Raw genomic sequence first — 21,663 nt, 5'->3', positions numbered from 1 at the left:
ACTTAAGGCTTGTGTTGGCCGAACACCTAACTAAGACTTCCTGTTTTTGTTTTTCTTTAATTTTCCAGCCCCGTATGTGTGTCAGATACATGAACACCACCAAATCCTGCAATTTTCATATTAGGATTATATCTTCACAAACATTTCTTGGCAAAAGAGTTGTTGCATTGTCTCTTTAAAAAAGGGGTACTGAATAAAAAAAGATCACTTGTGCCAGTCTTCTCTGGTGATTTTAGAAGCTTCTTGTGCAAGCACAAGGGAGAAGCATTGCTCAGCAGTGCCTTATGCGAAGAACTACTGTGTGAATCTGTATTTTTTTTCTTTTGTGTGAGATGATCCTTTACAAACTGGCTGTTGGCTGAGTCATTAGATTGTATCACAGTTCTCTTTGTGGTTTTGGTAAATTTTTAGTGGAGCTTTTAATTATGCGATCTTTGTGTTTAAAAAAAAAACAAAAAAAAACAAACAAACTTGAAAATATGGACAACTAAAATACAGAACTTGATTGTCAAGTTTTATTGAATAAATTATACATTAGGTCAAGTTAACATAAATATTTGGTGTTGCTCAAAAAGCAATGAAGGCTTTGAGGCAGACAGAGCAGTTTACTGGGTCTTCTTAGTGAAGGACTCCCACAGAGCAGTCAGCTGAGCCTGCAGGTCCTGAGCGCTGGCGTCCAGCTTGGCCCTCATTTCCTCTCCATATGGAGTCAGGGTCTGCTGGATCTCCTCGGTTTTCTGGGTCAGCTGGGTCTGGAAGCTCTGGGCCAGGGGGATCATGCTCCTCTGAAACTCCTCCACACTCTCCTCCATCTTCTGCTTCATCTCCTCGGTGTAGGGAACCATCTGGGCCTGCAGCTGGTTCACGCTCGTATCCAGCTGCGCCTTCAGCTCCTGGCTCTTCTGCAGCAGGACGGCCTTCAGGGCCTCTGGGTCCATGGCCTCAGTGTAAGGGACAGCTTCCTTCCTCAGCTCCTCCACCTGACGCTGGAGGTTCGCCACCAGCTCCTCGGCGTAGGGCTGCAGGTTGGTGCTCACAGCGGTCAGGTCTTTCTCCAGACGAGCCTTCAGAAGCTCGGCCTCCTGGGTAAACTGAGTCATGAAGTTCTCGGTCAGAGGAGCCGCCTGAGCACGCAGAGCAACGATGTACTGATTGACTGTGTCAGCGCTCTGAGAGATCTTCGCACTGTAAGACACATAAAAAAAACAGTCATAAAATGAAACTCACGCTCATTTCTAATGGCGTTAGTCTTCTTTATCAGGTTGAGACTCTTACTTGACTTCCTGTCCCAGCTCAGACTGTCTGATCTCCCTCAGGGAGTCCTCAGCAGTGAGTGTCGCTTTGGCAACGTAGTCCCAAAAAGCATCTTTCACCACCTCCAGGTTGGTCTTGGACTGCTCCGGCCACAGGATGTTGGCGCTGCAAACCGTGGCTAAAACAGCAGGTGTCGCGCAGAGGTTAGAGCAGAGCCCAAACAATAACTGTGGTTTACATGGATCCAGCTTTTAGTTCAAAGACAAAATTCACTCACCGGAGAAAACGGCAAGTGCGAGAACCACAAGTACCTTCATGATTGAACTTGACTCTGTTGGATAGAAAGAAAATGAGCAATTTAAAATGCGCACATAAAAGTGTGTAAACTGAACATTCATTTTATTCATAAATTTGTGAAAATGTTTAATAAGAAAAATATTTTACCTTGCAGTGGCAGCTTGTCCCTTGGTCACGCTCTGTCTGAAGACTTGTGTTGTGCAGACGGCCGTTCATCATTTTTATAGCCGCATTCAAGGGTAAAGTCCTTCTCCAGTTGCCCCGCTGGACAGATTCTTGTCACAGCTGTCACTCCACGTCATATCGTAAGTGTCATCGCTTGCTCATATTTTAGTACACACAGTATTTTCTGACATCTGATTTGGTTGAACAATGATTTATACTCTGCTGTTTCCAAACAGCCGCACGTGCAGCGGTTACACAGAAAGAAAAACGTCATTTAAAGTAGTGAAACAGTCATTTCAATTTTTAAAAAGTACGGGAAAAGTTCTGCAACTGAGTCTTATTTAAGAGCGCACTCTACTGTGACATCACTTGAGTCAATCTATCTGACTTATCTCACACAGCGCCCTCTAGAGCCAGAAAAGGCTTTACACAACTCTTTTTTTACACATGTGTCGTAGTACTCCCCAAGAAATGTAAACAGACTTTAATATGTAAAATCGGCAGTTTCCCTTCAAGTTCGAGTATAAAACTCGCTGCTCAGTTAAAATAAATACATCAGTAAATACATGTAGGTTTTGATTTTCTATTTTAGTCAGAGTGGGGCATCTCCCTCCAAGTTCCCTTATAAATTGCCTCAAGGTCCCCATGTGCATTATACGAAAACAGCAGGATGTTTATCAGTAGTTCCTCCTGAGAGGAAGACGGTAGCTCCTCCGTCGGGACGGAGCTGCTGTGTAAGGAAACACAACATTTTTTCAGTAAAGATAATCTGCAGGTCAGACGGAACAAGGGGATCAAAGTCCTGCTCACATTTCACTGACCTATAAAACCTCTGACAATAGTTTGTCCGCACCAAGTCAAGAACATTTAAGTACATCAATATGTTTCAATATCTTTACTCTGTGCAGCATAAGTTACGACAAAGCGAACAACAGTATTTGTATGTCACAACAGAGTGAAACAGAAAAAACCTCACATCATCTTGTCTGATGCCATGTTAAGGTTTCTGTGTCACAACTCAACACTGTGTTTACATGTGTTTCATATGAGTAACCCAAATTCACGTCTCCCCAGTTGTTTTAACTGATTTCAATCAAATAAGTACTCTTAGTATTTCCTATGGCCTTATACAGATTGTGTGATAGCGTATAGAAGTTTTTACTTAGTAGGCATGCTAGCAACATGACTGATAAAGTCTGTCGGTCAGTCTTTTACTTTGGTCGAGACTAAAATATATCAACAACTGTTGAAATATATCTATGAACTTTGGTACATTCAAATTAAGTCCATCCAGCAGAGTAAAATGAGAGATTCTACATGCACACAGTGTAAAGGAACATTTGTATCTAATTGTGTATACTGTATACGCATACAATTGAACCTTCGTTTTGTAAATTTTTTTTCTGACAATAAGCCTAGAAAGTGTCATATAAAGACAAATACTACAGAGACTAGTTGACTCAACAACAACTGGTCCATCAACAATAAGAAAATAAAACCAAAACCTTCCTAAAAATATTATCTGGGTTCAAATCTTGCTCTGGAAGCAGTCCGAAAGGTATAAAATGACATGTACACGAGGTGTGATCAGACAGGGCTGATGTCAGGGGCCGTCCCTGACACATCACTGTTGCCACTGTCGTGATGTGGAAGCAGTGGTGACAGCGCGGCACTCGGCGCTGGACTTTACTCCTCTGCTACCTCCATACAGCTCAGCTGCTGATATATACTCAGCAATGAACTGCGCAGAAGCACAGACACAGTTCTCAGCAACTCACTGACTGAACAGCAAGCTCAGGTAGGAGACCAGTGAGAGGGAGTCGCATCTGAGGTCGTGAGATACAATTGAAAAATACCCACAAAGAGCTAACTTTGAATGTTTCCTTTCAGCTGCAGAGTCAGCCATGAAGTTCCTCGCGGTTCTCGTCCTCGCTGTTCTCACCGGTAAGTTTTGTCATTTTGGTGAATAATCAACATTTTCAACATGCTCGTCATTTAAGATGGAGTACTCAGAGGCAACATGTGACCACAAACGCCTTTGCCTCTGTTCTTTCATCAGGTTGCAATGCCAACCTCGTGTGGCAAACCCAGCCCAAACACCAGGTCGACATGGTGAAAGATGCTTTCTGGGACTATGTTGCCAAGGCAACCGTGACCGCGGAGGACTCCCTGAAGCAGATCAGACAGTCTGAGCTGGGAAAGGAAGTGAAGTAAGAGTCTCAAAATGATGATGATGAATTTACTACAACCTTTAAGAAAAATTAAAGCCCCTGAAAATTTGGCTTCAAATCTTAAATATCTCTCTAGAAAATTAAAGTAGCTGTAATTTATATTTTTATAGTTATAATGTTTGAGAAAAACAATGTGAAAGGGTTCGTGCTTAGTGATGAACAAAGTTATCTCCAAAATCTGCAGCTCCAATCCATTTTATAGAGCTTTAAAGTGAGTTTCAGCTGATTGTTTAGTCCGACCCACAACTTTAGTGTTTTTGTTCACTTTCACTGCTCTCATAGCATCGTTTCCGGCTGCAGCAGGCAGCTGTTTTCATCGCGAAATCTCTGGACACCCACTGTGTACTGCCTCCTCAGCATGAAACATCAGCTGGTGAACATAGTGGAGCATTTAGCAGCTAAAGAGCCAGATATTTTCCACAGGAGCTGGTGGAGACCAAAAACTGAGCTAAAAGAGACTGAACATTGGATTTACATTCATCAGTTGGACACAAACACGACTCCAAATGAATGATAATGTTGCTCCGTAATTTCTGGGTGTGTAACTAAGCAACTGTTTGCCGAAAGGTTTGGTTTTGGTTTGGTTTGATCAGATTTATCTGACCAAAAGTGACCAAACAACACACTAAGTTACATCAGATTCAAATGTTGTTGAATTCTGATTGATGCACTCAATCAATTTTCAATCGATTTTCTAACTGAGCACTGCCCAATATGAAGCAGTGAGACCACGGGAAAAGAGAAAAGCAGAAATGTCAAATGTGAAAAACCAAACCTTCTCTAACTTTGACAAAAAATTGTGTATTCAGGTGGGATCCTTTACCCAAAGAAGCTGATTGAGAAAATAAGTTTTCAGGGGGCGTTAAAAATAAACATTTCCATTGAATCACTAACGTTTTGGTATGTTTATGTTGTTTGAAGTTCTTTTAAGGTTTTCATGACTTATTCAAAGTCTTTGTTTCTGTTTGTGCCTCTGCAGCACCCTCATCTCTGAGAGCACTGACGCCGTCAACAAGTTCACTGGTGCTCTGCGTGCTCAGGTGGCTCCTCTGACCCAGGACCTCATGTCTAAGTTTACCCAGGAGGCCGAGCAGCTGGGGACCCGTCTGGAGAAAGATCTGACCGCTTTTGGAACTCGCCTGCAGCCCTATGCCGAGGAGCTGGTGGCGCACCTCCAGCGTCAGGTGGAGGAGCTGAGGAAGGAAGCTGTCCCTTACGCTGAGGCCATGGACCCAGAGGCCCTGAAGGCCGTCCTGCTGCAGAAGAGCCAGGAGCTGAAGGCACAGCTGGATACGAGCGTGAACCAGCTGCAGGCCCAGATGGTTCCCTACACCGAGGAGATGAAGCAGAAGATGGAGGAGAGTGTGGAGGAGTTTCAGAGGAGCATGATCCCCCTGGCCCAGAGCTTCCAGACCCAGCTGACCCAGAAAACCCAGGAGATCCAGCAGACCCTGGTTCCCTACGGAGAGGAGATGAGGACCAGGCTGGACGCTGACACCCAGAACTTGAAAAAGCAGCTGGCTGCTCTGTGGAAGTCCTTCACTAAGCTGACCCAGTAAACGGACATCTAAGCCAGGGTTTGAATTATTCTCTCCTGCCACGTCATCAGAGATCTCTGTTGAGTCGGGGCAGTGTTTATGGGACAGATAAAAAGTGCAGTACCTAATTTTCTATGTTTTTTATGTTCTCTCAGGGGCGACCCTCTGAAAAATGTCAGTATTTTGTCTTTTGTGTGACTGTTTACAGCTGTAAGGTGTTATCTGTAAAACAACAATAAATAGGTTAAATGTATGTTATGTTATCACGCAGCTTTCTTACTAATTGAAACGGATAATGCACAGAAGGCTTTGCCAAAACAACCACATCCAGTAAGAAAATGGGGCTGAAAATTCACGCATGTAACTATTAATGTCCAACATTATGTATGAAAGAGAATCTCACTAAGGGATGTTGAAGTGAGATTATATAACTTTAGAGAGAAGAAATAATGCAGTCTCTCTTGACGTCTCAAATGAAAAGTGGAATTCATAAAGAGTAAAACGCACCATTGCTCAATTCAACGCACTCGGGGGTTTAAAAATTAGGAAATAGATTGTGCTTTATCAGTGACATTGCTGAGTCAGCTTGTTGACTTTACAGTTCTTCCCTCCTTGTGCTGCTGTTAAGCAACATTTTAGTATTTATCACAATCTTGTCATTACCTCCTGTGGCCACAGTGACTGTTTGTTCGGCAAAGGTTACGCAGTCTCACCTTAACTTTCCTAACAGCCACATCCAGCTGCTAGACGGCCTTGAATTGACATAAGTTCAGCGAAAGAATCAAATCAAATCAGCAAAAACATGAAGGCAGAGCAGCAGCACGTAAAGAGAGTCTTCAAAATGAAGAGTGCAGGCGGCGTATGTGAGCCACACTGGGGAAAAAAAACAGCAATACTATAATAAAATTGTAATAGTTTCCACTGTTGCTTCACCAAAAACCTGACATTGTAAATCTGAGGCAAATAAAAGCATTTCAAATATCCTGCATATTTGAAGGGCCACACTGATACAAAAACTGAAAACACTTAAAACATACTAAGTTTTTCACCTTTGCCAGTGGTTCCCGACCTTTTTGATTTTGTGACTGGTCAAAATAAAACAATTACTACTTGTGAACCCTCGTCGCCGGTTGCATTTTCCTCTTTTATTTATTTATGATTTTTAGAGTTCCCTGAAGAGGTGAAATCATCCAGTCATTTACCAGAAGAAAAAGACAAGATTAGAGGAAAGTGAGAAAATAGATTTTGTCTGCTTTTATGTTCTATTACTAATCTCACAACCCCTGAGATCTCTTTTGCAAGTGCTATTGGGAATGCAGACAACCAGGCTGGGAACCACTGCCCTATTCAACATTAGAAAAATGTTTCACCTGATCATATTAATGCACTGAAAGCCCTCATATATCGTCCATAATCTGGGGGCAATAAATGTATTTAATGCCTCATGTCTGTATATTTTAACAGTTAGACCACAAGTAAATGTACATCTTCACAGACCATAAAGTTAGTAATTAATTATCCTGATCTGAATGGAGGGTAGAGTTGTTTATTGGAAGGTTTCCCATCTTGTGAATCTTGTATGAATGCAGGCAGCAGTTGTTAAAGCAGACTATGAACCAGACAATGATTTTCTGTATGAAGAGTGACTTTTGGCCTTCTCCTGTCGGTCTAACAGTAGCAATATGCTTTTGACATTCAAGGACAGTGTAAAAACTGGAGGTTTTTTTTCTGATTATCTGATGGTGCTGTCACAGTTTTTTACACTTTAGAAAGAATCACATTTATTTAAGGAAATGTGCAGTGGTTAAATCAAACTATTCCACTTGTAATTCAGAGGATTTAAACCAATAATACAGACTGAAAGAGCTGAGATCAGAATTTTTTGGGTGCTCCTAACTTCTGACCTGTGCCTTTCTTTTGTACTTTCAGTGTGCGACGTGGAGCCCAAATAACAGACGCAGCAATAAAAGATGACAACAACACAGTTCATGCCTGGAACTTCGGACGAAGGTCAAAAATCCTCCTGATATTTATTGGATCGCATCAATGCCAGCTAAACCGTATAAATACTGGGTGACGACTTCAGTCGCTCTCAGAGACACACATAAGGATCACTGAGGTAAGATATAGTTTCTATGAACCTTCAACGGCTGGTTGTCGAATAATTTTTTGTTTTTTTAACTGTCAAATAACTTGCAACGCTTACGTTTATTTAAACTAGATCAATAAAGAGTTTGATTTTTAAAAGACTTTCATCACTCAAGAACATAAACATGCAGAGGAATTTGAGATGATTTGGATGAAGTGTGAATTAAAAAAAAAAAAGTCTTGAAATTTATGCTCAGTGGGAGAAAATTTCAGCTTTTTTTAAGTAAACATTTTTTCTAAAACCTGTAGGTGAGGGTTGAGATAATTGTATCTTATTTGTCATATGATATTCCAGGTGTCCTTTTTTCTGGTCATCATGAAGATCTTTGCAGTAATCCTTGCATTGGCAGTTTTTTCAGGTACGTTCAACATTTCCACTTAAAAACCGCTTAAAAACTGATGAGAGTAACGTTTTTTGTTTTTCTTTTTGCATAACGCATTTAAAACAGTAAGTAGAAAATGCAAAATTGTTAAGACAACGCATGTGAGAGCTGGCAAGTCGCAGACCGCTGAAAATTTAGTGCGTGAAATGCTGTATAAGTATAGTAAAAGAAAGAAAGAAAAAGAAAGAAAGAAAAAGTAGGAAAGAAAGGAAAGAAGGGAGAGGGAAAGAGGGAAAATGAAAAAAAAGGAACAGATTTTTATTTTGAAAGTTGTTGACACTCTAGAAGCCTGCCATAAGCTGTTGTTACCTTGGGGCTTTTATTTTGAAAATACAGGATACTCCAGGGCCCAGCAGCGAATGAGAGCGCGTTGCTGGCTCTCACGCTGATAAGAATAATACAAAGGAAGCAAAAGGAACTTCTTTTCGACCATATAAGTTGTCTCCAAACATACCAGCAGTATGCAGGTCCTACAGTTTATATGGTGGTTTCCACAGATCTGAGTCCTTTTTCCAGGGAGGGGGAGTCCTTGGGCACCAGGGAGGCCCAAAGACTGATTTTCAGGCTGAGGGGTTTAGCCAGGGCACTAGGGCCCTGTATTCGGACCCCTGTCGTCCGAATACAGGTCCCAGATTTTACAAAACAAGACCTCAAGAGAAATCTTCTAATGAAATCATACAACCACTGATTCATAGAGGGAGGTTTACATATAATCCAGTGCAAAACTTCTTCAGTCTGGTGTCATTTCCCGTCTAAAAGCTCAAGAGATGGTATTTTGAGATGTTGTTTTGTTTTTTTTCTTCCCAAACCAGGCTGCCATGCCAGAAACGTGCCTCAGATCGACTGGAAGAACCCCTGGGAAATCACCGTCGACAACTTTAAGGATTATTTAACGGATCTGAGCTCGAGGGCAGATGAGGTGGTGGGGGACATCAAGCGCTCCCACATCAGCAGAGAACTGGAGTGAGTTCGTTTACATTATGGTGATGAGTTTAGAGGTGGTTACCATAGTAATAGCCTCAATTTATTTGCAATATCATGTCTAACTTACTGTACATGTGCATGACCTTCTATGACCTCTATACCGGTTCACGTACCTGCTCCTGTGATTGCCAGTACAGACTATATTTGATCACATATTTGAATATTATTAGAGTTTTAATCTGAACCACCTGCTCAGGCAAACATTTTCAGTTCAGTCCACTATAGCGAAGGGTCGCTGCACTCACCCTTTTTTTTACCTGGGGCATTTAAATCAGTGAAATCTGCAAATGGAGGTCGATTGGTTCCCACTCAAAGTAAAAAATAGTTTTGAAAAATAGATTTGCTTTATCTGTAATGTTTTGTAATGCATAAGAGTAACATGCACAAACGTCTCAGCTGTCCTCCTCAGTACACGGGCTCCAGCGTTAATCTCAGGATAAATTTACGGTCTGTTTCTTTTCTGAATATTTCTTTGCAGAGTGCATTGTCATTCTCTCCGTTTACCGTGCTCAGTATACAGGGGGAACGAAACTGCTAAAGTAAGAACAGACACGGACTAGAAAATGCGCTGAGTAGAGCGTAGACCTCCGCCAAGGCCAATGTCAAACAACATACACCAGACTTAAGAGGAAAAAATTCAAGTTCATTGTAAATGATCCGGATCTGTCCCAAAATTGAATGGGTTCTTCCCGGGCCCATTGCCCAGCCCTCCACCAAGTTCGGTTCAAAATCGGTTCAGTATTTTCTTGCGTAATCCTGCTGACAAATAAACCAACAAACCAGCAAACAGACACGGGTGGAAACGTAACCTCCCTGGCGGAGGTAATAATAATGAATTAACATCATATATAATAATTAATCACTGACAGGGATTTCACTTTTGATACTTGAAGTACATGTTGCTGATGGTACTTCTGTTCTTTACCAGTGTCAGACCTCTGCTTGGTTACGCAACCATACGTTCTGGACTCAGCTGAGTGTGAGAAGTTTAGTCAGCATGTGTCAGTGAGGTGAGACATGTAGAGAGTTGCTGACTGAGGCCGGTCTCAAGTCCACTTTTCTGACGTTGCGCGGTTTTGACCCAGCTACTACTGGATCTTTACACGGTGTTTCCGTCAAAATCTGTTGATTTTTGTTATTTGAGTTCTTGGACATGGAATGGTTCAGTACAAACAGAGCTGCTGTAGATAGATCAACATCTCTGCTGAGACTATTTGCAAGACAAATAAACAGTTGTTTTCCTGTTCCAGTCTCGAATAAGGCCTTTATTTGCTCTGACCTCAAACTTGACCCCCTTAAGACCCTGACCACTTCACAAAAACACCAACAAAAGCCCTTCAAGTCATCTGTCTCACCCCCCCTAACAGCACCCTGATCCAGGACAGCATGTCTGAGCTGGCCATGTACAGGGACGACATACAGACCAAGCTGGCTCCCTACACTCACGAGGCTAAGGAGCGTCTGGGCAAAGACCTGCAGCAGCTGGCCGACAAACTCAGCGACCACATGAGCGAGGGCCGGGAGCAGACGGAGAAGTACGCCCAGGAGCTGCAGACCATGATGGAGCAGAACGTCGGCGACGTCAGGGTCAGGGTCTCCGCCTACACCCGCAAGCTGAAGAAACGCCTCAACAAGGACACACAGGAGATCAAGAGGTGAGTGAAACGCTGAGGCGCACTGAGGTGACACTGAGGGAGGCCGATGGGGAACTCTGTCCAGTAAGAGGCTCAAATAGTTTCACTAAGTCTTACTAACTAAACTTATGAGGATTTTTGATTGTTTTATTGAGTTTATTGGGTTCTCCCGGGAAGATTTTCAAGAACCAATCAGAAAAAATACTTTAAACACTTTATACTAATCTATGTTTTAATACTAGTTTATGTAATAATCGTCTTACTGTTTGTTTTTAATACCCATACCCAGAAAGCAGGCTTGATACTGAGCGGATTATCCCGGCGGAATAAAGTAAATTAATTTGAAAATACTAGAGCTGCAATGATTCCTCAATCAGTCGATCAACAAAGTCAGCAAGGTGTGAAACCGCTGGCTAAATCTCTAACAACGCAATGATGTCTTTAAAAGCTGATCAAATGTTTTTTAATGTAAAATCTTAATTTTGAAAGAGTAACTATGGCTGCAACACAAATGTAGTGGAGTAAAAAGTGCAATTTATAAACATACAGTCAACCTCTAAAACATGTTACATTTTTATAGATCAAACTACCCAACAATATATAAAGAAGTTAATTAGCTACTATGTGTCAATAATATACACTTAATAATGTATATAATATCATATAACACTCTCAAACATTGCATAATGTGTACTTTCACTTATGATACTATTAAGTAAATTTTGCTGATAAGACTTATGTACTTTTACTTAAGTATGATTTTGAATGCAGGACTTCTAAAAGTATTTTTTACACTGTGCTATCTGAATACTTGTTATCATGTATCACTCTTGTGGTAAAAAACAAAACAAAAAACACTCTGCCCTTTTCTCAGACATGTTGCCGACTACTTTGAGGAGCTTCAGTCCCGTACCTCAGACAACATGGTGGAAATGAGGACGCGTCTCGACCCTTATTTTGCCCAGGTGCGAGACAACGTGCAGGCGAAGATCACCACCCTGAACGACCTGCTGAAGTCACAGGTAGAGAACGTGAAGGAAAAAATTCAGACCACGGCTGACGACATCAAGGAGAAATTTGAGAAAACGGCCACAGACATGCGATCCACCCTGGAGGAGAAGATGGAGGAGGTGCGCAACTGGTTTCAGCCTTTTGTCTCCATGGTCAGTACCAACCTCTAAACCCTGTAATCAAACAGCCTGGACTGACAGTTTTATCCACCGCTCCCTGTCTCTAAAACCACCTGTAAAGAGTTTAAAAGGATTAGTAAATTAAGGATCTCACCATTGAAAAGGAAACTCTTTGTTTTATCACAAATGTCCACCAGTCTAAGTGTGTCTCTCTGTCACTCAAAGCTCTTTAATAAAAACCAGCTGCTCACATGTGTGTAGAAAATCATTGGTCATCAGCAATGTGTTTTAAACTGTGCACATTCACACCCTCGTCTCAAAGTCTTCTTGCCTAAAATGTGGGCACTGTTTGCAGATATTAAATGATTAAAGTCCAGCAGGTGTCAAATTTGAAAATTTCACACTTTGGGGGAGGAATGCGCTGAGAGCAACATATATGGTACAGTGTAATAATTAAAAAAACATAACATAAAATTTAACGTGAAAATTCAACACACAGAAAAGTCATTATGATAATGTCCGTTTTTACTGAAAAAACTATAATATTACAAAAGATTTTCACAGATCAATATAAATTCACAGGAGTGTAATTGACACTGGTCAGCTTTACTGTGATGATCACACAGCTGCACACATTGATGGAAATTGAGAGCATATTAAATTATTAAATAGAAGAAGTAGATCGGGTTTTTTTTTTTTTTAATTTCTCTTTGATAATTTGAATGTAAACAGAGAAGAGGGGACTACAGCAATATGTAGAATGTCACTACTCTTGACTAGTTTCGGAAAGAAGATACAGATTTCACTTTAATAAGTAGTTTACAGTGGAAATAAAACATTTTTAATGCACAGCAAAGTGAAAACTGCAGTGATGTCATACCGGCTGCTGTGTCCATATACTGTTATATATCACAAAAACAAAAATTAAAGTTGGCATCACTTTCTATGAAGTCCAGAAAAATGTTTCACCTGCTTAATGTATTGTAAAATGGGAATTATGCATTATGATCCTTCCAAATACGTTAAAATATCTTGTAACAACAGTCAGGAAGGATCTTAATACCTTATACTACAATACTACAACTATAATACTGCAAGGCCAAGTGTTACAATACTTCACCATCACTGTATAAATCTTGCATGTGTGGAGAGCAGATGATGATGCTAAACAAACCATGACGCAGTTTATTATCGGTAAAGTTACTCAAAGTTACTTAATTACTACTGTAATTAAGTACAATTTTGAGGTACTTGTGCTTTACTTGAGTGTTTCCACTTTATGTTGCTTTATATTTCTGTTGCACAGTTCAGAGGCATAATTTCAGATATAGATGTAGCAGACTGTGGCATATTGCAGTTTAATTCACAGTAGTTTTGCGTTATGTGTTATGGTTTAGAGCTCACAACAGTTCTTCAACATGTAAAATGGACTGTAAACACACGGAGGTTTTCGGTGGTGGCTCAGTTTGACTGACAAAAACAGTTTGTGGGTTTTTAAAAATGTGGTGACTGAATGTGCTTTGTGTCAAAGCAGTGAGAAGTGATCCTCAGTTTAGTCCACATTAACTGCTGTTGTCCTGACTTGTGTGAAGAGTTAAAAAAAAACAAACATGAACTCAGAACTGAGAAATGTGGGTTGGCAAATGTACAAAAAAAAAAAAAAAAAAAAAGAAAGAATTGTAAATAAAGATTAAAATGCTGCTTACACATTACTGAATCAGAAGTGAACCGTCCATAATATATAAAAGAGGCAATTTTACACAATAAGTACTTTCTTTATTACAAAAAGGAGACATCTTCCATCTTGCACTTGTTAACCTTAAAATAGTAAAGTTATAGATACAAAGCACAAGGAAAAATATTGGCAAAGAAAAGGAAAACAATATAAAAATAGAAGAGGTTCATTTAAATTAAACATGATTAAAGGGAGTTCTAATAATACAACACTATATAATGATGAGCTGCCGTCGGGACTATAAAGCTGAGCTGAACTTAAACATAAAGCTGCATTGTAACCTCATTTTCACTGTGAGGAATAGGACAAAATGTCAAACTATCGCTTGACAGAGGATGAAGGATGAAAACACACGGACAACGTCCGTGTGATGGATGTTTCCACCACACGTGAAGCTACGGCGAGGTGAAACCGAACTATCACGGCACGTCATTTGTGCGTCCAATCACATCGCCTCTTAATTTTCTTTCAGCCAATGGAATAAACGTGTTCACAGAGGGACACGCCCTCCCTCCCCCTTCGTTAGTTCGTCGCTGTTCAGTGTTGTCATTTTCCAAACATGTTCATCATGTTCAAAGAAGCGATTTTTATATTTTATCCCGAGTGTTAAGATCCGTCACGATGAGCGGCCTTTGCAGAGAAATCATCACTCTTCAGCTGGGACATTATTCAAACTTTGTGGGGACTCACTGGTGGAATTTACAGGTGGGGAAAAGCTGCGGCGGCTAACGCTACGCTAGGCTGGCTAGCGTTAGCTTGGCATGTGTTGTCAGACACTGCACGCGGTTTCTGCAGCAGTAATGTGCACATTATGATCTTTTATTTATTTATTTATTTATTTTTTAACTCACCGAGGAAGAGATTCGATATCATCAAGCTTGCACACAGGAGCTGGAGCCTTAGAGCAAACGTTAGCCACCAGGTTTTATGTTGCTAAAGCTGCTAAATATCAAATGTCAGGGCAGCAGCCTGTTTGTGATCAGAAAATTATGTATTTTTCAAGACGGAAATCAGTGAGATTCTTTAGCAGAAGATACAGATTAATCACTTCCCAGGATAATTTAAAGTAGTGTTTGAGTGTTTCCACCTTTACCAGCTGTAACAATTGAAGTGATGCGCACATTAATCCATCAATGATTATAATTCAGTAATATAAATAATAATATAAAGTACTAATCAAAAGTTTTATTCACTAAAAGTAAAGTGAGGATCTTCTGCTTCAAAAATAATCTTTTTTATTTCTCAATGAACTTCATACAGAGTGCAGCAAACAGAAACAAACCTAAATAAAATCAGTATTTGGGTGGGGTTAGGCCGCCCTTTGCCTTTGAAACAGCACCAGTTCTCCTCAGTACACTTGGTCCCAGTCTTTCTAGGTTTTTGGCAGGTAGGTTGTTCCAGTCATCTTGGGGAACTTGCCACAGTTGCTCTGTGGATTTGGTCTGTCTCAGTGTCTTCTGTCCCTTCATGTGATCCCAGACAGACTCCCATGATGCTGAGATCAGGGCTCTGTGGGGGCCAGCCCATCAGTTGTAGGACTCCTTCACCTTCTTGTTGCTGAAGATAGTTCTTCATGAGTCTGGCTGTATGTTAGGGCTCGTTGTCCTGCTGCAGAATGAATTTGGGTCCAATCAGGCGCCTCCCTGATGGATAGGAATCGAAACATCTGCAGTGCCTGAAACGTTTGAGCAGCGCTGTAGCATTACTGGTCACCTTGGCCACATAGACACTGGCAGGAGAATGGAGATGATCTTCTCTTTGTTCGCAGGATGCCTCTATATCATACGACCCAGAGACGCCGCCAGGTGAGATCCTCAGTGATGTCGTGTTTCGCGAAGGACAGACTCTGGGCGGACACGTCACCTACACACCTCGCCTCATTGCCATGGATCTCAAAGGTCATTTTGCCTCTCACGTGCTTTTATTAATGCTGAACACATCCTCTGTGCTGGTGGGGACTAAGATTATCCTAATTTATTCCTGGCGTTGTGACTTAAATGTTTCCAAGTTTGCATGTTTGCTGCTGTATGATGCTCCAGTAAGCTTGTTATCAATCCTAAATATCGGCCTTGCCCTTCGCTGCTTCTCATCTAGCCCTTCTGTGAGTCATTGGTAATATAAACGTTTATTCCACCATCAATCCAGCATCGCACCGTATATAACCTGGTCCCTGCCTGTCACTCTCTTTCTGCGACAGGAAGTCTTCGGACTCTGCGGCAGGAGGGAAGACTGTATGATGCAGGCAAAGACATATCTGCTGTCTCATGGTAAAGGAGAGCGTATCTGTGTGTTCATGATTGCCTGTGTGTTTACAGCTCCTAGGACATCACAGGCATTGACATTTTATAGCTGGAAATACGTGTAAATATGCAAACGCATTGTTGCACGGTTACAGACTTCTGTCATTTATCATTGGTGTTCGCTCTGAAGCCTGTGTATCACATTTGTTTTGGTTAAAACTACACAGTACATTGTGTGTTCAGTAATACTACGTGCAATGTAGCCTACTACTACTGTCAGAGAACAAAATTTTTAGGTCTAGTTAATTATTTGACATTTAATACTAAGTTCCTTTCTTATGTATACTGCATTTTACGTGTTTGTATGGACAGTTCTTGGTCTGTTTAATACAAAAATGTGCTGTGTCTTTCAGGGAGGGAAGCCTCATGATGCATAAAGAAAGTCCTCCTGCAAAGAACTCCTTCCTTGAAGATCTGGACAAGTTGGATGTGAGTATTTGTGGTGGGACTGAAACTGACCTGCAGCTAAATGATACAGGACCTCTCCCGTCACAATACGATGTTGGGACGGTGACGCCAGGCCTAGCGTCTGAGCCGCAACAATCTGTGCAGTGATCAAAGATATCTTGATCCAATAGTAGTACAGGAGTAGTATCTAGTATTGCTTTGAAGTTAACTGATACTGTTGTTTTTTGTATTGTTTTATATTTTTTTAATAATCGAAAAAAAAAAACAAAGGATCACAACTCATGAAAAACGTCCTTCATCAGTAGAAAAGTTTTTTTTTGGTCCAATAGTCTGACAATTTTTTTATTACCAGCCAAGTAGACATTCAGAGGAACGTAGGAACACATTATAACAGTTTTGTTTTTCTACCAGCTATCATGAAAAACTGCTCGGAAATGGGCTGTTTTTCCACTATGCGTTATTCTACATTAGAATTAAAGTATTGTTGCTTGATATAAACATCCTCATACAGCTAAGTGCCTTATCCTAACACCCGTCTTCGTTTCTAGACTGGAGAGCTACTCGCCAAGGCCAATTTCTCCTCCAGCTCCCAGCCTCAGCGCTCAGGTGAGCAAAACCTTAACAGACCTGCTTTAAACTCGGCACGAATCGCGAGAGTTTGTGTCTCATTGTCGAGCACAGCAGTGACCACTCTGAAAAAAAAAATCTCCCAGCTGCAGGCTCAGTGAGCGTGGATACAGTGAACAGTCGGCTGGCTCAAGTGCAAAAGGGCTACAGGCTGGAGGGCAATGTGAAGGTATGGTCCGACTTCCTCAGGATCCACCTGCACCCTCGCACCATCTCCGTCATCCACCAGTACAACCACGACGGGTAAAGTGCAACGTCGGACTCCCTACACTGTGTCGAACAAAATGAAGGAAAGCCTGGGGAATTAATTTCATTTTAGTTCTCCACTGCTAAAGGTGGATTCATTTTGAAATGTAGAGTTTCATTCCAAGGTAACAATTTCGTACAACTTCTGAGGGCAAAGTTTGCCTAAAATGGAAATCTTAATCCATCTGAAGCCTGGCATCTACAGGTGAAAGCAGAGGCTCAATCGTGACAACTTTGTCACTTTTAACGTCTCATGTTCAACCATAAAGAGACACAGTGAGAGCACAAAAGAGGAAAAAATCGTGTTGGACCAAAAGCCAGCCGACGGCAGACTGTTTCTTCAGTACCTGCTTTTCTCCAGCAGATGTCAGGCTTTACACAAATGTGGGCTTGAGGTGACAACACCCGAATGATACACTCCTGGCTGCATCCCAAACAGTGCTGCCCAAGCAGGTTTTCTCAAGTTTTTCTCTCTTAACTTGTTAAAACCGCACAGTTGCTTGTGTTTCACTTAGTGCGTTAAGTATAACCTGTCATTAGGTTGCACTGTTCATATTAACCACATGCAGACTTTTTTTTTGGTGGCCAGTCTGGGTCTCGGCACAGCTTTATATTCGTATTTATGGGTGTGCAGGGAGGCTCATCGGCTGGAGGCTTTCGGCCAGGGAGAGGCTCTCCTGCAGGGGTCGGTGCTCGAGGACCTGGAGGATAAACTGCACTTCTTTGTGGAAGAGTGTGATTACCTTCAGGTAACGCTGATGTTTCACTCTTTTCTTTGTTTTAATCCTGATAAATTATTTGTTATTAGATTTTTTTATTGTAATATCTTAAAACGTAGAAGGATATTCAAGTTTTTCCAATTTGCCACTGTCCGCTGCTCAAAAATATTTTTTCTTTTTCCTATTTCAAAATTCACTGATTCACTTAGTTCCTAACTTCTCGTACAGTTTCCTTCAGTTTCTCTTTATACGTTTTTTGTAGATATTTTTTATTGTCACAGAGGAAGATTTGTTTTCCACATACAGTATAAACTGTATTCCACGACGCAACATACTGATGTGTTTTTGTTTTTTTTTTCTGAATCTTTTAATTATTCCTCCTCTCTCCGTGTCCTGTTTTCCTCTCAGGGTTTCCAGGTGTTGTGTGACTTGGCTGATGGCTTTGCAGGCCTGGGGTCGAAGGTCACAGAGATGCTGCAGGATTCTTATAGCGGGAGAGGTATCCTAACCTGGGGGTTAGCACCTGTCAGTCACCCAAACTCAGTGAGTCACAAACTCAGTGTTAGCCGTTCTATCGTCTGCTCTTGCCTTGAATTTGTATAAAAGCAGACGTTTTTATAAATGGGCTTCTGCACTTATATTATTATCATTTGTGTTACCCCAGACTCCAGTGAAGGACTTCTACCACCTGTTAAACTGCACATTAGGGACGGCCCTCCTGGCCAGCAACAGCTCTTTCTTCTGCCCGTTGACTCTGCGTGGAGGACTGGGCAGACGACCCTCGTCTCCCACAGCCTTCCCTTACCTCAACTATGACGTGAGGCTTTTCATTCCTTTTCTTTCTTTCTTTTTTTTAAATTCTAACTGTGTTGTTGCTTTGTTTTTTAATCTTTTTAAGTGATGAATGAAACTTACTGTGATCAGTAAGTTTCATTAAATCAAATTTGGTGTTTTTGATCTATATTTAGAAATTTAATACATTTTTGGTGCCTCCTTTTGGAATTTTCATAGATTTAGTTTTGATTCAATTTAGATATAAAATTTAAAGAAATATGATGGTGAAGAATTGAAATAAAAATAAGTTTAAGACTGTCAATTGTCATAAAACTGTATTTCTGACCACACAAGTTTAAACTTATAAAACTGAATTATAATTTCTTTAATATTTAGATGCGAAGGACATTTTAAGACTTACGAACATCCTGTTATAGTTTTCCCAATCTGCGTGAATGTATGTAAAATTGGGCTGTGGCCTTGTCTGTGTCTAAAGCTGTCTGTCTGTCGCTGTTTTTTTTCCCCTGTGCCAGCCCTCACTGTGGTACCACTCCAGCGCTGTCTTGGCTTTGGCCCTGGACGCCCTCACTGTGCCTTACAGGCTGAGGAACAACAGAGTCCCCATGTGGCAGGTGGCAGACACCCTGGCCGTATCCGGGAGAAAGGTGGCTTTAAAAAACAACCGTCACGTACACTCAGCACCCATTGTAGCATGAGACATACCTGAGTTTTGCAAGATAGGCTGTTTGAAATGCTGTGAAAGTGAAGAGCTGAAGCGATTAGCCTTCCTTCAGTTTTCCTGCCCACCGGTGGTGATTGCGCTTATTCAAATTAAAGGTGGTGGCTGCTTACGGTGCCGTCCCCTTTCCCATGATGCACGGCAGCTCTCTCCCTGACGCCCTGAGTGCCTGCGCGGACGCTCTGCCCTGGAAACCTCTGTCGGCTTGCTCTGAACCAGGCGACGGCCGATGCTATGGCCAGTGGGCGACGCTCAAAGGCTTTGAAGACCACCGACTCATCAGGTCAGAATCATATGAATAACTTTGTAATGCATCATTTATAGCGACATAAATTTATTTCTAGATCATATAGAAAAGCGGAGAAAGCCAGCTGAAAGTGCTGAGGCAGGCTCTCATTTATGTCTGTACACCACATGAATTTTTTAAAGACGTTTTTTTTAACTTTCAATTATTAATATTTTCAGCGATTTATCACTTGTACGTGTAAACAGTGTATTATATTTATATTTCTTACATTTTTCTGTTGTATTTGTGTGTTTAAATTGTGAAACAATATACTTTTTAACCTTGAACTGTTCTATAGTAATATTTTGACTAAAGATTGGTGACTATTTTTAAAGGTGCCGGTGACATTTTTTTCCTCGTCTTGTTCGTGGCAGCTATTTGCTTTGTTAAATTGACAAAATGAGAAGTCGGACTTAAACAAAATGAACCTGGACTCCAGAGGGCTTTAACAAAGAGGCCTTTTGTTTTAGCTTGACCACCACACGTTTCATTGAAGTATCCATCAGATTTGAAGTGTTTCATAAAGTAGTATAGTTGCAGGAATTCAGGTTACTCATCAGTGGAGGTGCTCAAACACATTTAGTGCTGCACGAGCTGCAGACGTAGATATTGAGCTGCAGTTTTATCTACATTTAATAAATTTTCCTTTTAATGATTTTCCTTCCATCAGCTCTCTGGCTCCGGGGACTAAACCACCCACTCCTCTGCACGGCCTCCACAGTGGGGAAGACGTCCTGGCGTCCTACATCAGATCTTTCTATCCTACAGCTCCTCTGTGAGTCCCTGCACTGACCAATGCATTGAATTGTTTATCTCTAACAGGAAACATGTAGTTTAACCGTCACTCCTCCCATCCTCACTCTCGCAGCACTCTGCAGCTTTTGTCTACTCCCAGTAAGCTGACACCGCCCTTCCCTCAGATTTTCAGTCAGTCCCTCGATGCTCAGGGCTTCCTGCAGAGCCAACCCCCTCTGCCTGGCTGTGAGTGTATTTATATTTGCTACTAAAACATTCAGTCTTATTTAGTCTCATTTATTTCTGTCTTGCTGAAGAAATGTTTTCTGCCCTGGATTTGATGGTTCTCCTCTCTGCAGCGCTGGCCTCCGGGGTTTCATCCGTACCTGTCTTGACGTCCCTCCAGTCTGGGCCTGCACTCGGCTCGTGGCTGTCAGAGCTGCATCGTGGCGCCAGCGCTTTCGACATCCGCCGCGTGGCCCCCAGCTTCCTCTCCCAGGGGCCGGAAATGGCCGACTACCAGGAGGCCCTGGAGCAGCTGCGCCTATTGGCCCGGTGTTACCGTGATGACAGTGGCGGAGTGATGCGCTCTTCCACTGAGGAGGAGGAGGAGGACGACTGACATGGACGGTTTTAAATCCACGATGTTATGGGTAGACTGACGTCTGCTAACCTGCCTGACTGCTTCGTTTGCCAGCCTGCATGTTCTCACACAGACACATGGGTATGAAGAGGAGCCGCGCCTGTGGTTACTGAAGGACCAGGACTGAATTGCGTGCTAACAGAAAGAGGTGAAAGTTTCTCGTAAGTTGAAATAGACTGATAAAACTAAGTTGCAAGATGCAGATGAGGGAATATTAGTAAGTTAGACATCCGAAGAGGTACATGTGTAGTATTCAGTAAGGTGATGGATGTGGCATCAAGTGAATGTAAATGTAATGTGGTTACATTTCCTCAAACGCTTATCTGTAATTAAATGTATTTTATACTAAATGTAGACTATAAAAACGACTGTATTTAGACAAACAGATACAATTGTCACAATGTGTTGGGCAGATGAAGCTCTGGGCGTTAATTCACTTTGACAAGCACAGATGTTGACACAGCGCAGTTCTCATTGGCTGAGACATATCAGAAACTACATACTTTATCCCGAAGCCATAGCCCAGAGTGACAGTCAGCCAGAAGAAGCAAAATGCCAATTTTATTGGAAACTAAAGCCAGCGAACACAAATGCTTGGTATTTTGACTGGATATCAAAATTTGGAATCAGTCTAGTTGGTAGACGTTTAACGGTCAGATTTCTGCAGTCTCATCAAATAACCACCCT

The 21,663-nt window shown here is 41.6% G+C and overlaps 4 protein-coding genes across 5 annotated transcripts; 3 read left to right on the top strand and 1 right to left on the bottom strand.

Annotated features, from left to right (window-relative positions):
- Positions 1-553: 553 nt before the first annotated feature.
- Positions 554-1,797, bottom strand: LOC120786711 (apolipoprotein A-IV-like). Its single transcript, XM_040122276.1, has 4 exons — positions 1,699-1,797; positions 1,532-1,585; positions 1,276-1,432; positions 554-1,185 (listed from the first exon to the last, which is right to left on the bottom strand). Exons 2-4 carry the CDS (start codon positions 1,569-1,571, stop codon positions 606-608), a joined length of 777 nt encoding a protein of 258 aa, XP_039978210.1. The 5' UTR covers positions 1,572-1,585; positions 1,699-1,797; the 3' UTR covers positions 554-605.
- A 1,550-nt stretch (positions 1,798-3,347) lies between these two features.
- LOC120786561 (apolipoprotein A-IV-like) lies at positions 3,348-6,577 on the top strand. Its single transcript, XM_040122046.1, has 4 exons — positions 3,348-3,514; positions 3,607-3,660; positions 3,776-3,926; positions 4,927-6,577. The coding sequence occupies exons 2-4, from the start codon at positions 3,621-3,623 to the stop codon at positions 5,504-5,506; spliced, it is 771 nt and encodes a 256-aa protein (XP_039977980.1). The 5' UTR covers positions 3,348-3,514; positions 3,607-3,620; the 3' UTR covers positions 5,507-6,577.
- Positions 6,578-7,527: 950 nt separating this feature from the next.
- apoea (apolipoprotein Ea) lies at positions 7,528-12,464 on the top strand. Its single transcript, XM_040121021.1, has 5 exons — positions 7,528-7,604; positions 7,929-7,992; positions 8,829-8,979; positions 10,368-10,655; positions 11,509-12,464. Exons 2-5 carry the CDS (start codon positions 7,950-7,952, stop codon positions 11,813-11,815), a joined length of 789 nt encoding a protein of 262 aa, XP_039976955.1. The 5' UTR covers positions 7,528-7,604; positions 7,929-7,949; the 3' UTR covers positions 11,816-12,464.
- Positions 12,465-14,001: 1,537 nt separating this feature from the next.
- msto1 (misato mitochondrial distribution and morphology regulator 1) lies at positions 14,002-21,363 on the top strand. 2 transcript variants are annotated; one of them, XM_040121332.1, is made up of 14 exons: positions 14,002-14,204; positions 15,268-15,397; positions 15,697-15,766; positions 16,153-16,228; positions 16,756-16,813; positions 16,927-17,077; positions 17,715-17,829; positions 18,208-18,342; positions 18,464-18,616; positions 19,107-19,238; positions 19,411-19,595; positions 20,269-20,373; positions 20,467-20,579; positions 20,693-21,363. In XM_040121332.1, the coding sequence occupies exons 1-14, from the start codon at positions 14,121-14,123 to the stop codon at positions 20,953-20,955; spliced, it is 1,770 nt and encodes a 589-aa protein (XP_039977266.1). In that variant the 5' UTR covers positions 14,002-14,120; the 3' UTR covers positions 20,956-21,363. The 2 variants fall into 2 exon arrangements, with proteins under 2 accessions (XP_039977266.1, XP_039977265.1); XM_040121331.1 differs by having other exon boundaries at positions 16,921-17,077.
- The last annotated feature ends 300 nt before the right edge of the window (positions 21,364-21,663 follow it).

This window comes from Xiphias gladius, chromosome 24 (assembly GCF_016859285.1).
Source record: "Xiphias gladius isolate SHS-SW01 ecotype Sanya breed wild chromosome 24, ASM1685928v1, whole genome shotgun sequence".
Classification (NCBI taxonomy): domain Eukaryota; kingdom Metazoa; phylum Chordata; class Actinopteri; order Istiophoriformes; family Xiphiidae; genus Xiphias; species Xiphias gladius.
This window is presented reverse-complemented; position numbering and strand designations above follow the sequence as displayed.

What these genes read in the sequence shown, in the direction of transcription:
- LOC120786711 (XM_040122276.1), bottom strand. Translation starts at nt 1,571, where the DNA reads ATGAAGGTACTTGTGGTTCTCGCACTTGCCGTTTTCTCCG. An exon ending in CGCACTTGCCGTTTTCTCCG is followed by an intron (nt 1,433 to 1,531) that starts GTGAGTGAATTT and finishes CTGCTGTTTTAG; the next exon opens with CCACGGTTTGCAGCGCCAAC. An exon ending in GAGCTGGGACAGGAAGTCAA is followed by an intron (nt 1,186 to 1,275) that starts GTAAGAGTCTCA and finishes TGTGTCTTACAG; the next exon opens with TGCGAAGATCTCTCAGAGCG.
- apoea (XM_040121021.1), top strand. Translation starts at nt 7,950, where the DNA reads ATGAAGATCTTTGCAGTAATCCTTGCATTGGCAGTTTTTTCAG. An exon ending in TGCATTGGCAGTTTTTTCAG is followed by an intron (nt 7,993 to 8,828) that starts GTACGTTCAACA and finishes TTCCCAAACCAG; the next exon opens with GCTGCCATGCCAGAAACGTG. An exon ending in CACATCAGCAGAGAACTGGA is followed by an intron (nt 8,980 to 10,367) that starts GTGAGTTCGTTT and finishes CCCCCCTAACAG; the next exon opens with CACCCTGATCCAGGACAGCA.
- LOC120786561 (XM_040122046.1), top strand. Translation starts at nt 3,621, where the DNA reads ATGAAGTTCCTCGCGGTTCTCGTCCTCGCTGTTCTCACCG. An exon ending in CGTCCTCGCTGTTCTCACCG is followed by an intron (nt 3,661 to 3,775) that starts GTAAGTTTTGTC and finishes TTCTTTCATCAG; the next exon opens with GTTGCAATGCCAACCTCGTG. An exon ending in GAGCTGGGAAAGGAAGTGAA is followed by an intron (nt 3,927 to 4,926) that starts GTAAGAGTCTCA and finishes GTGCCTCTGCAG; the next exon opens with CACCCTCATCTCTGAGAGCA.
- msto1 (XM_040121331.1), top strand. Translation starts at nt 14,121, where the DNA reads ATGAGCGGCCTTTGCAGAGAAATCATCACTCTTCAGCTGGGACATTAT. An exon ending in TCCCTTACCTCAACTATGAC is followed by an intron (nt 18,617 to 19,106) that starts GTGAGGCTTTTC and finishes CCCCTGTGCCAG; the next exon opens with CCCTCACTGTGGTACCACTC. An exon ending in GAAGACCACCGACTCATCAG is followed by an intron (nt 19,596 to 20,268) that starts GTCAGAATCATA and finishes TCCTTCCATCAG; the next exon opens with CTCTCTGGCTCCGGGGACTA.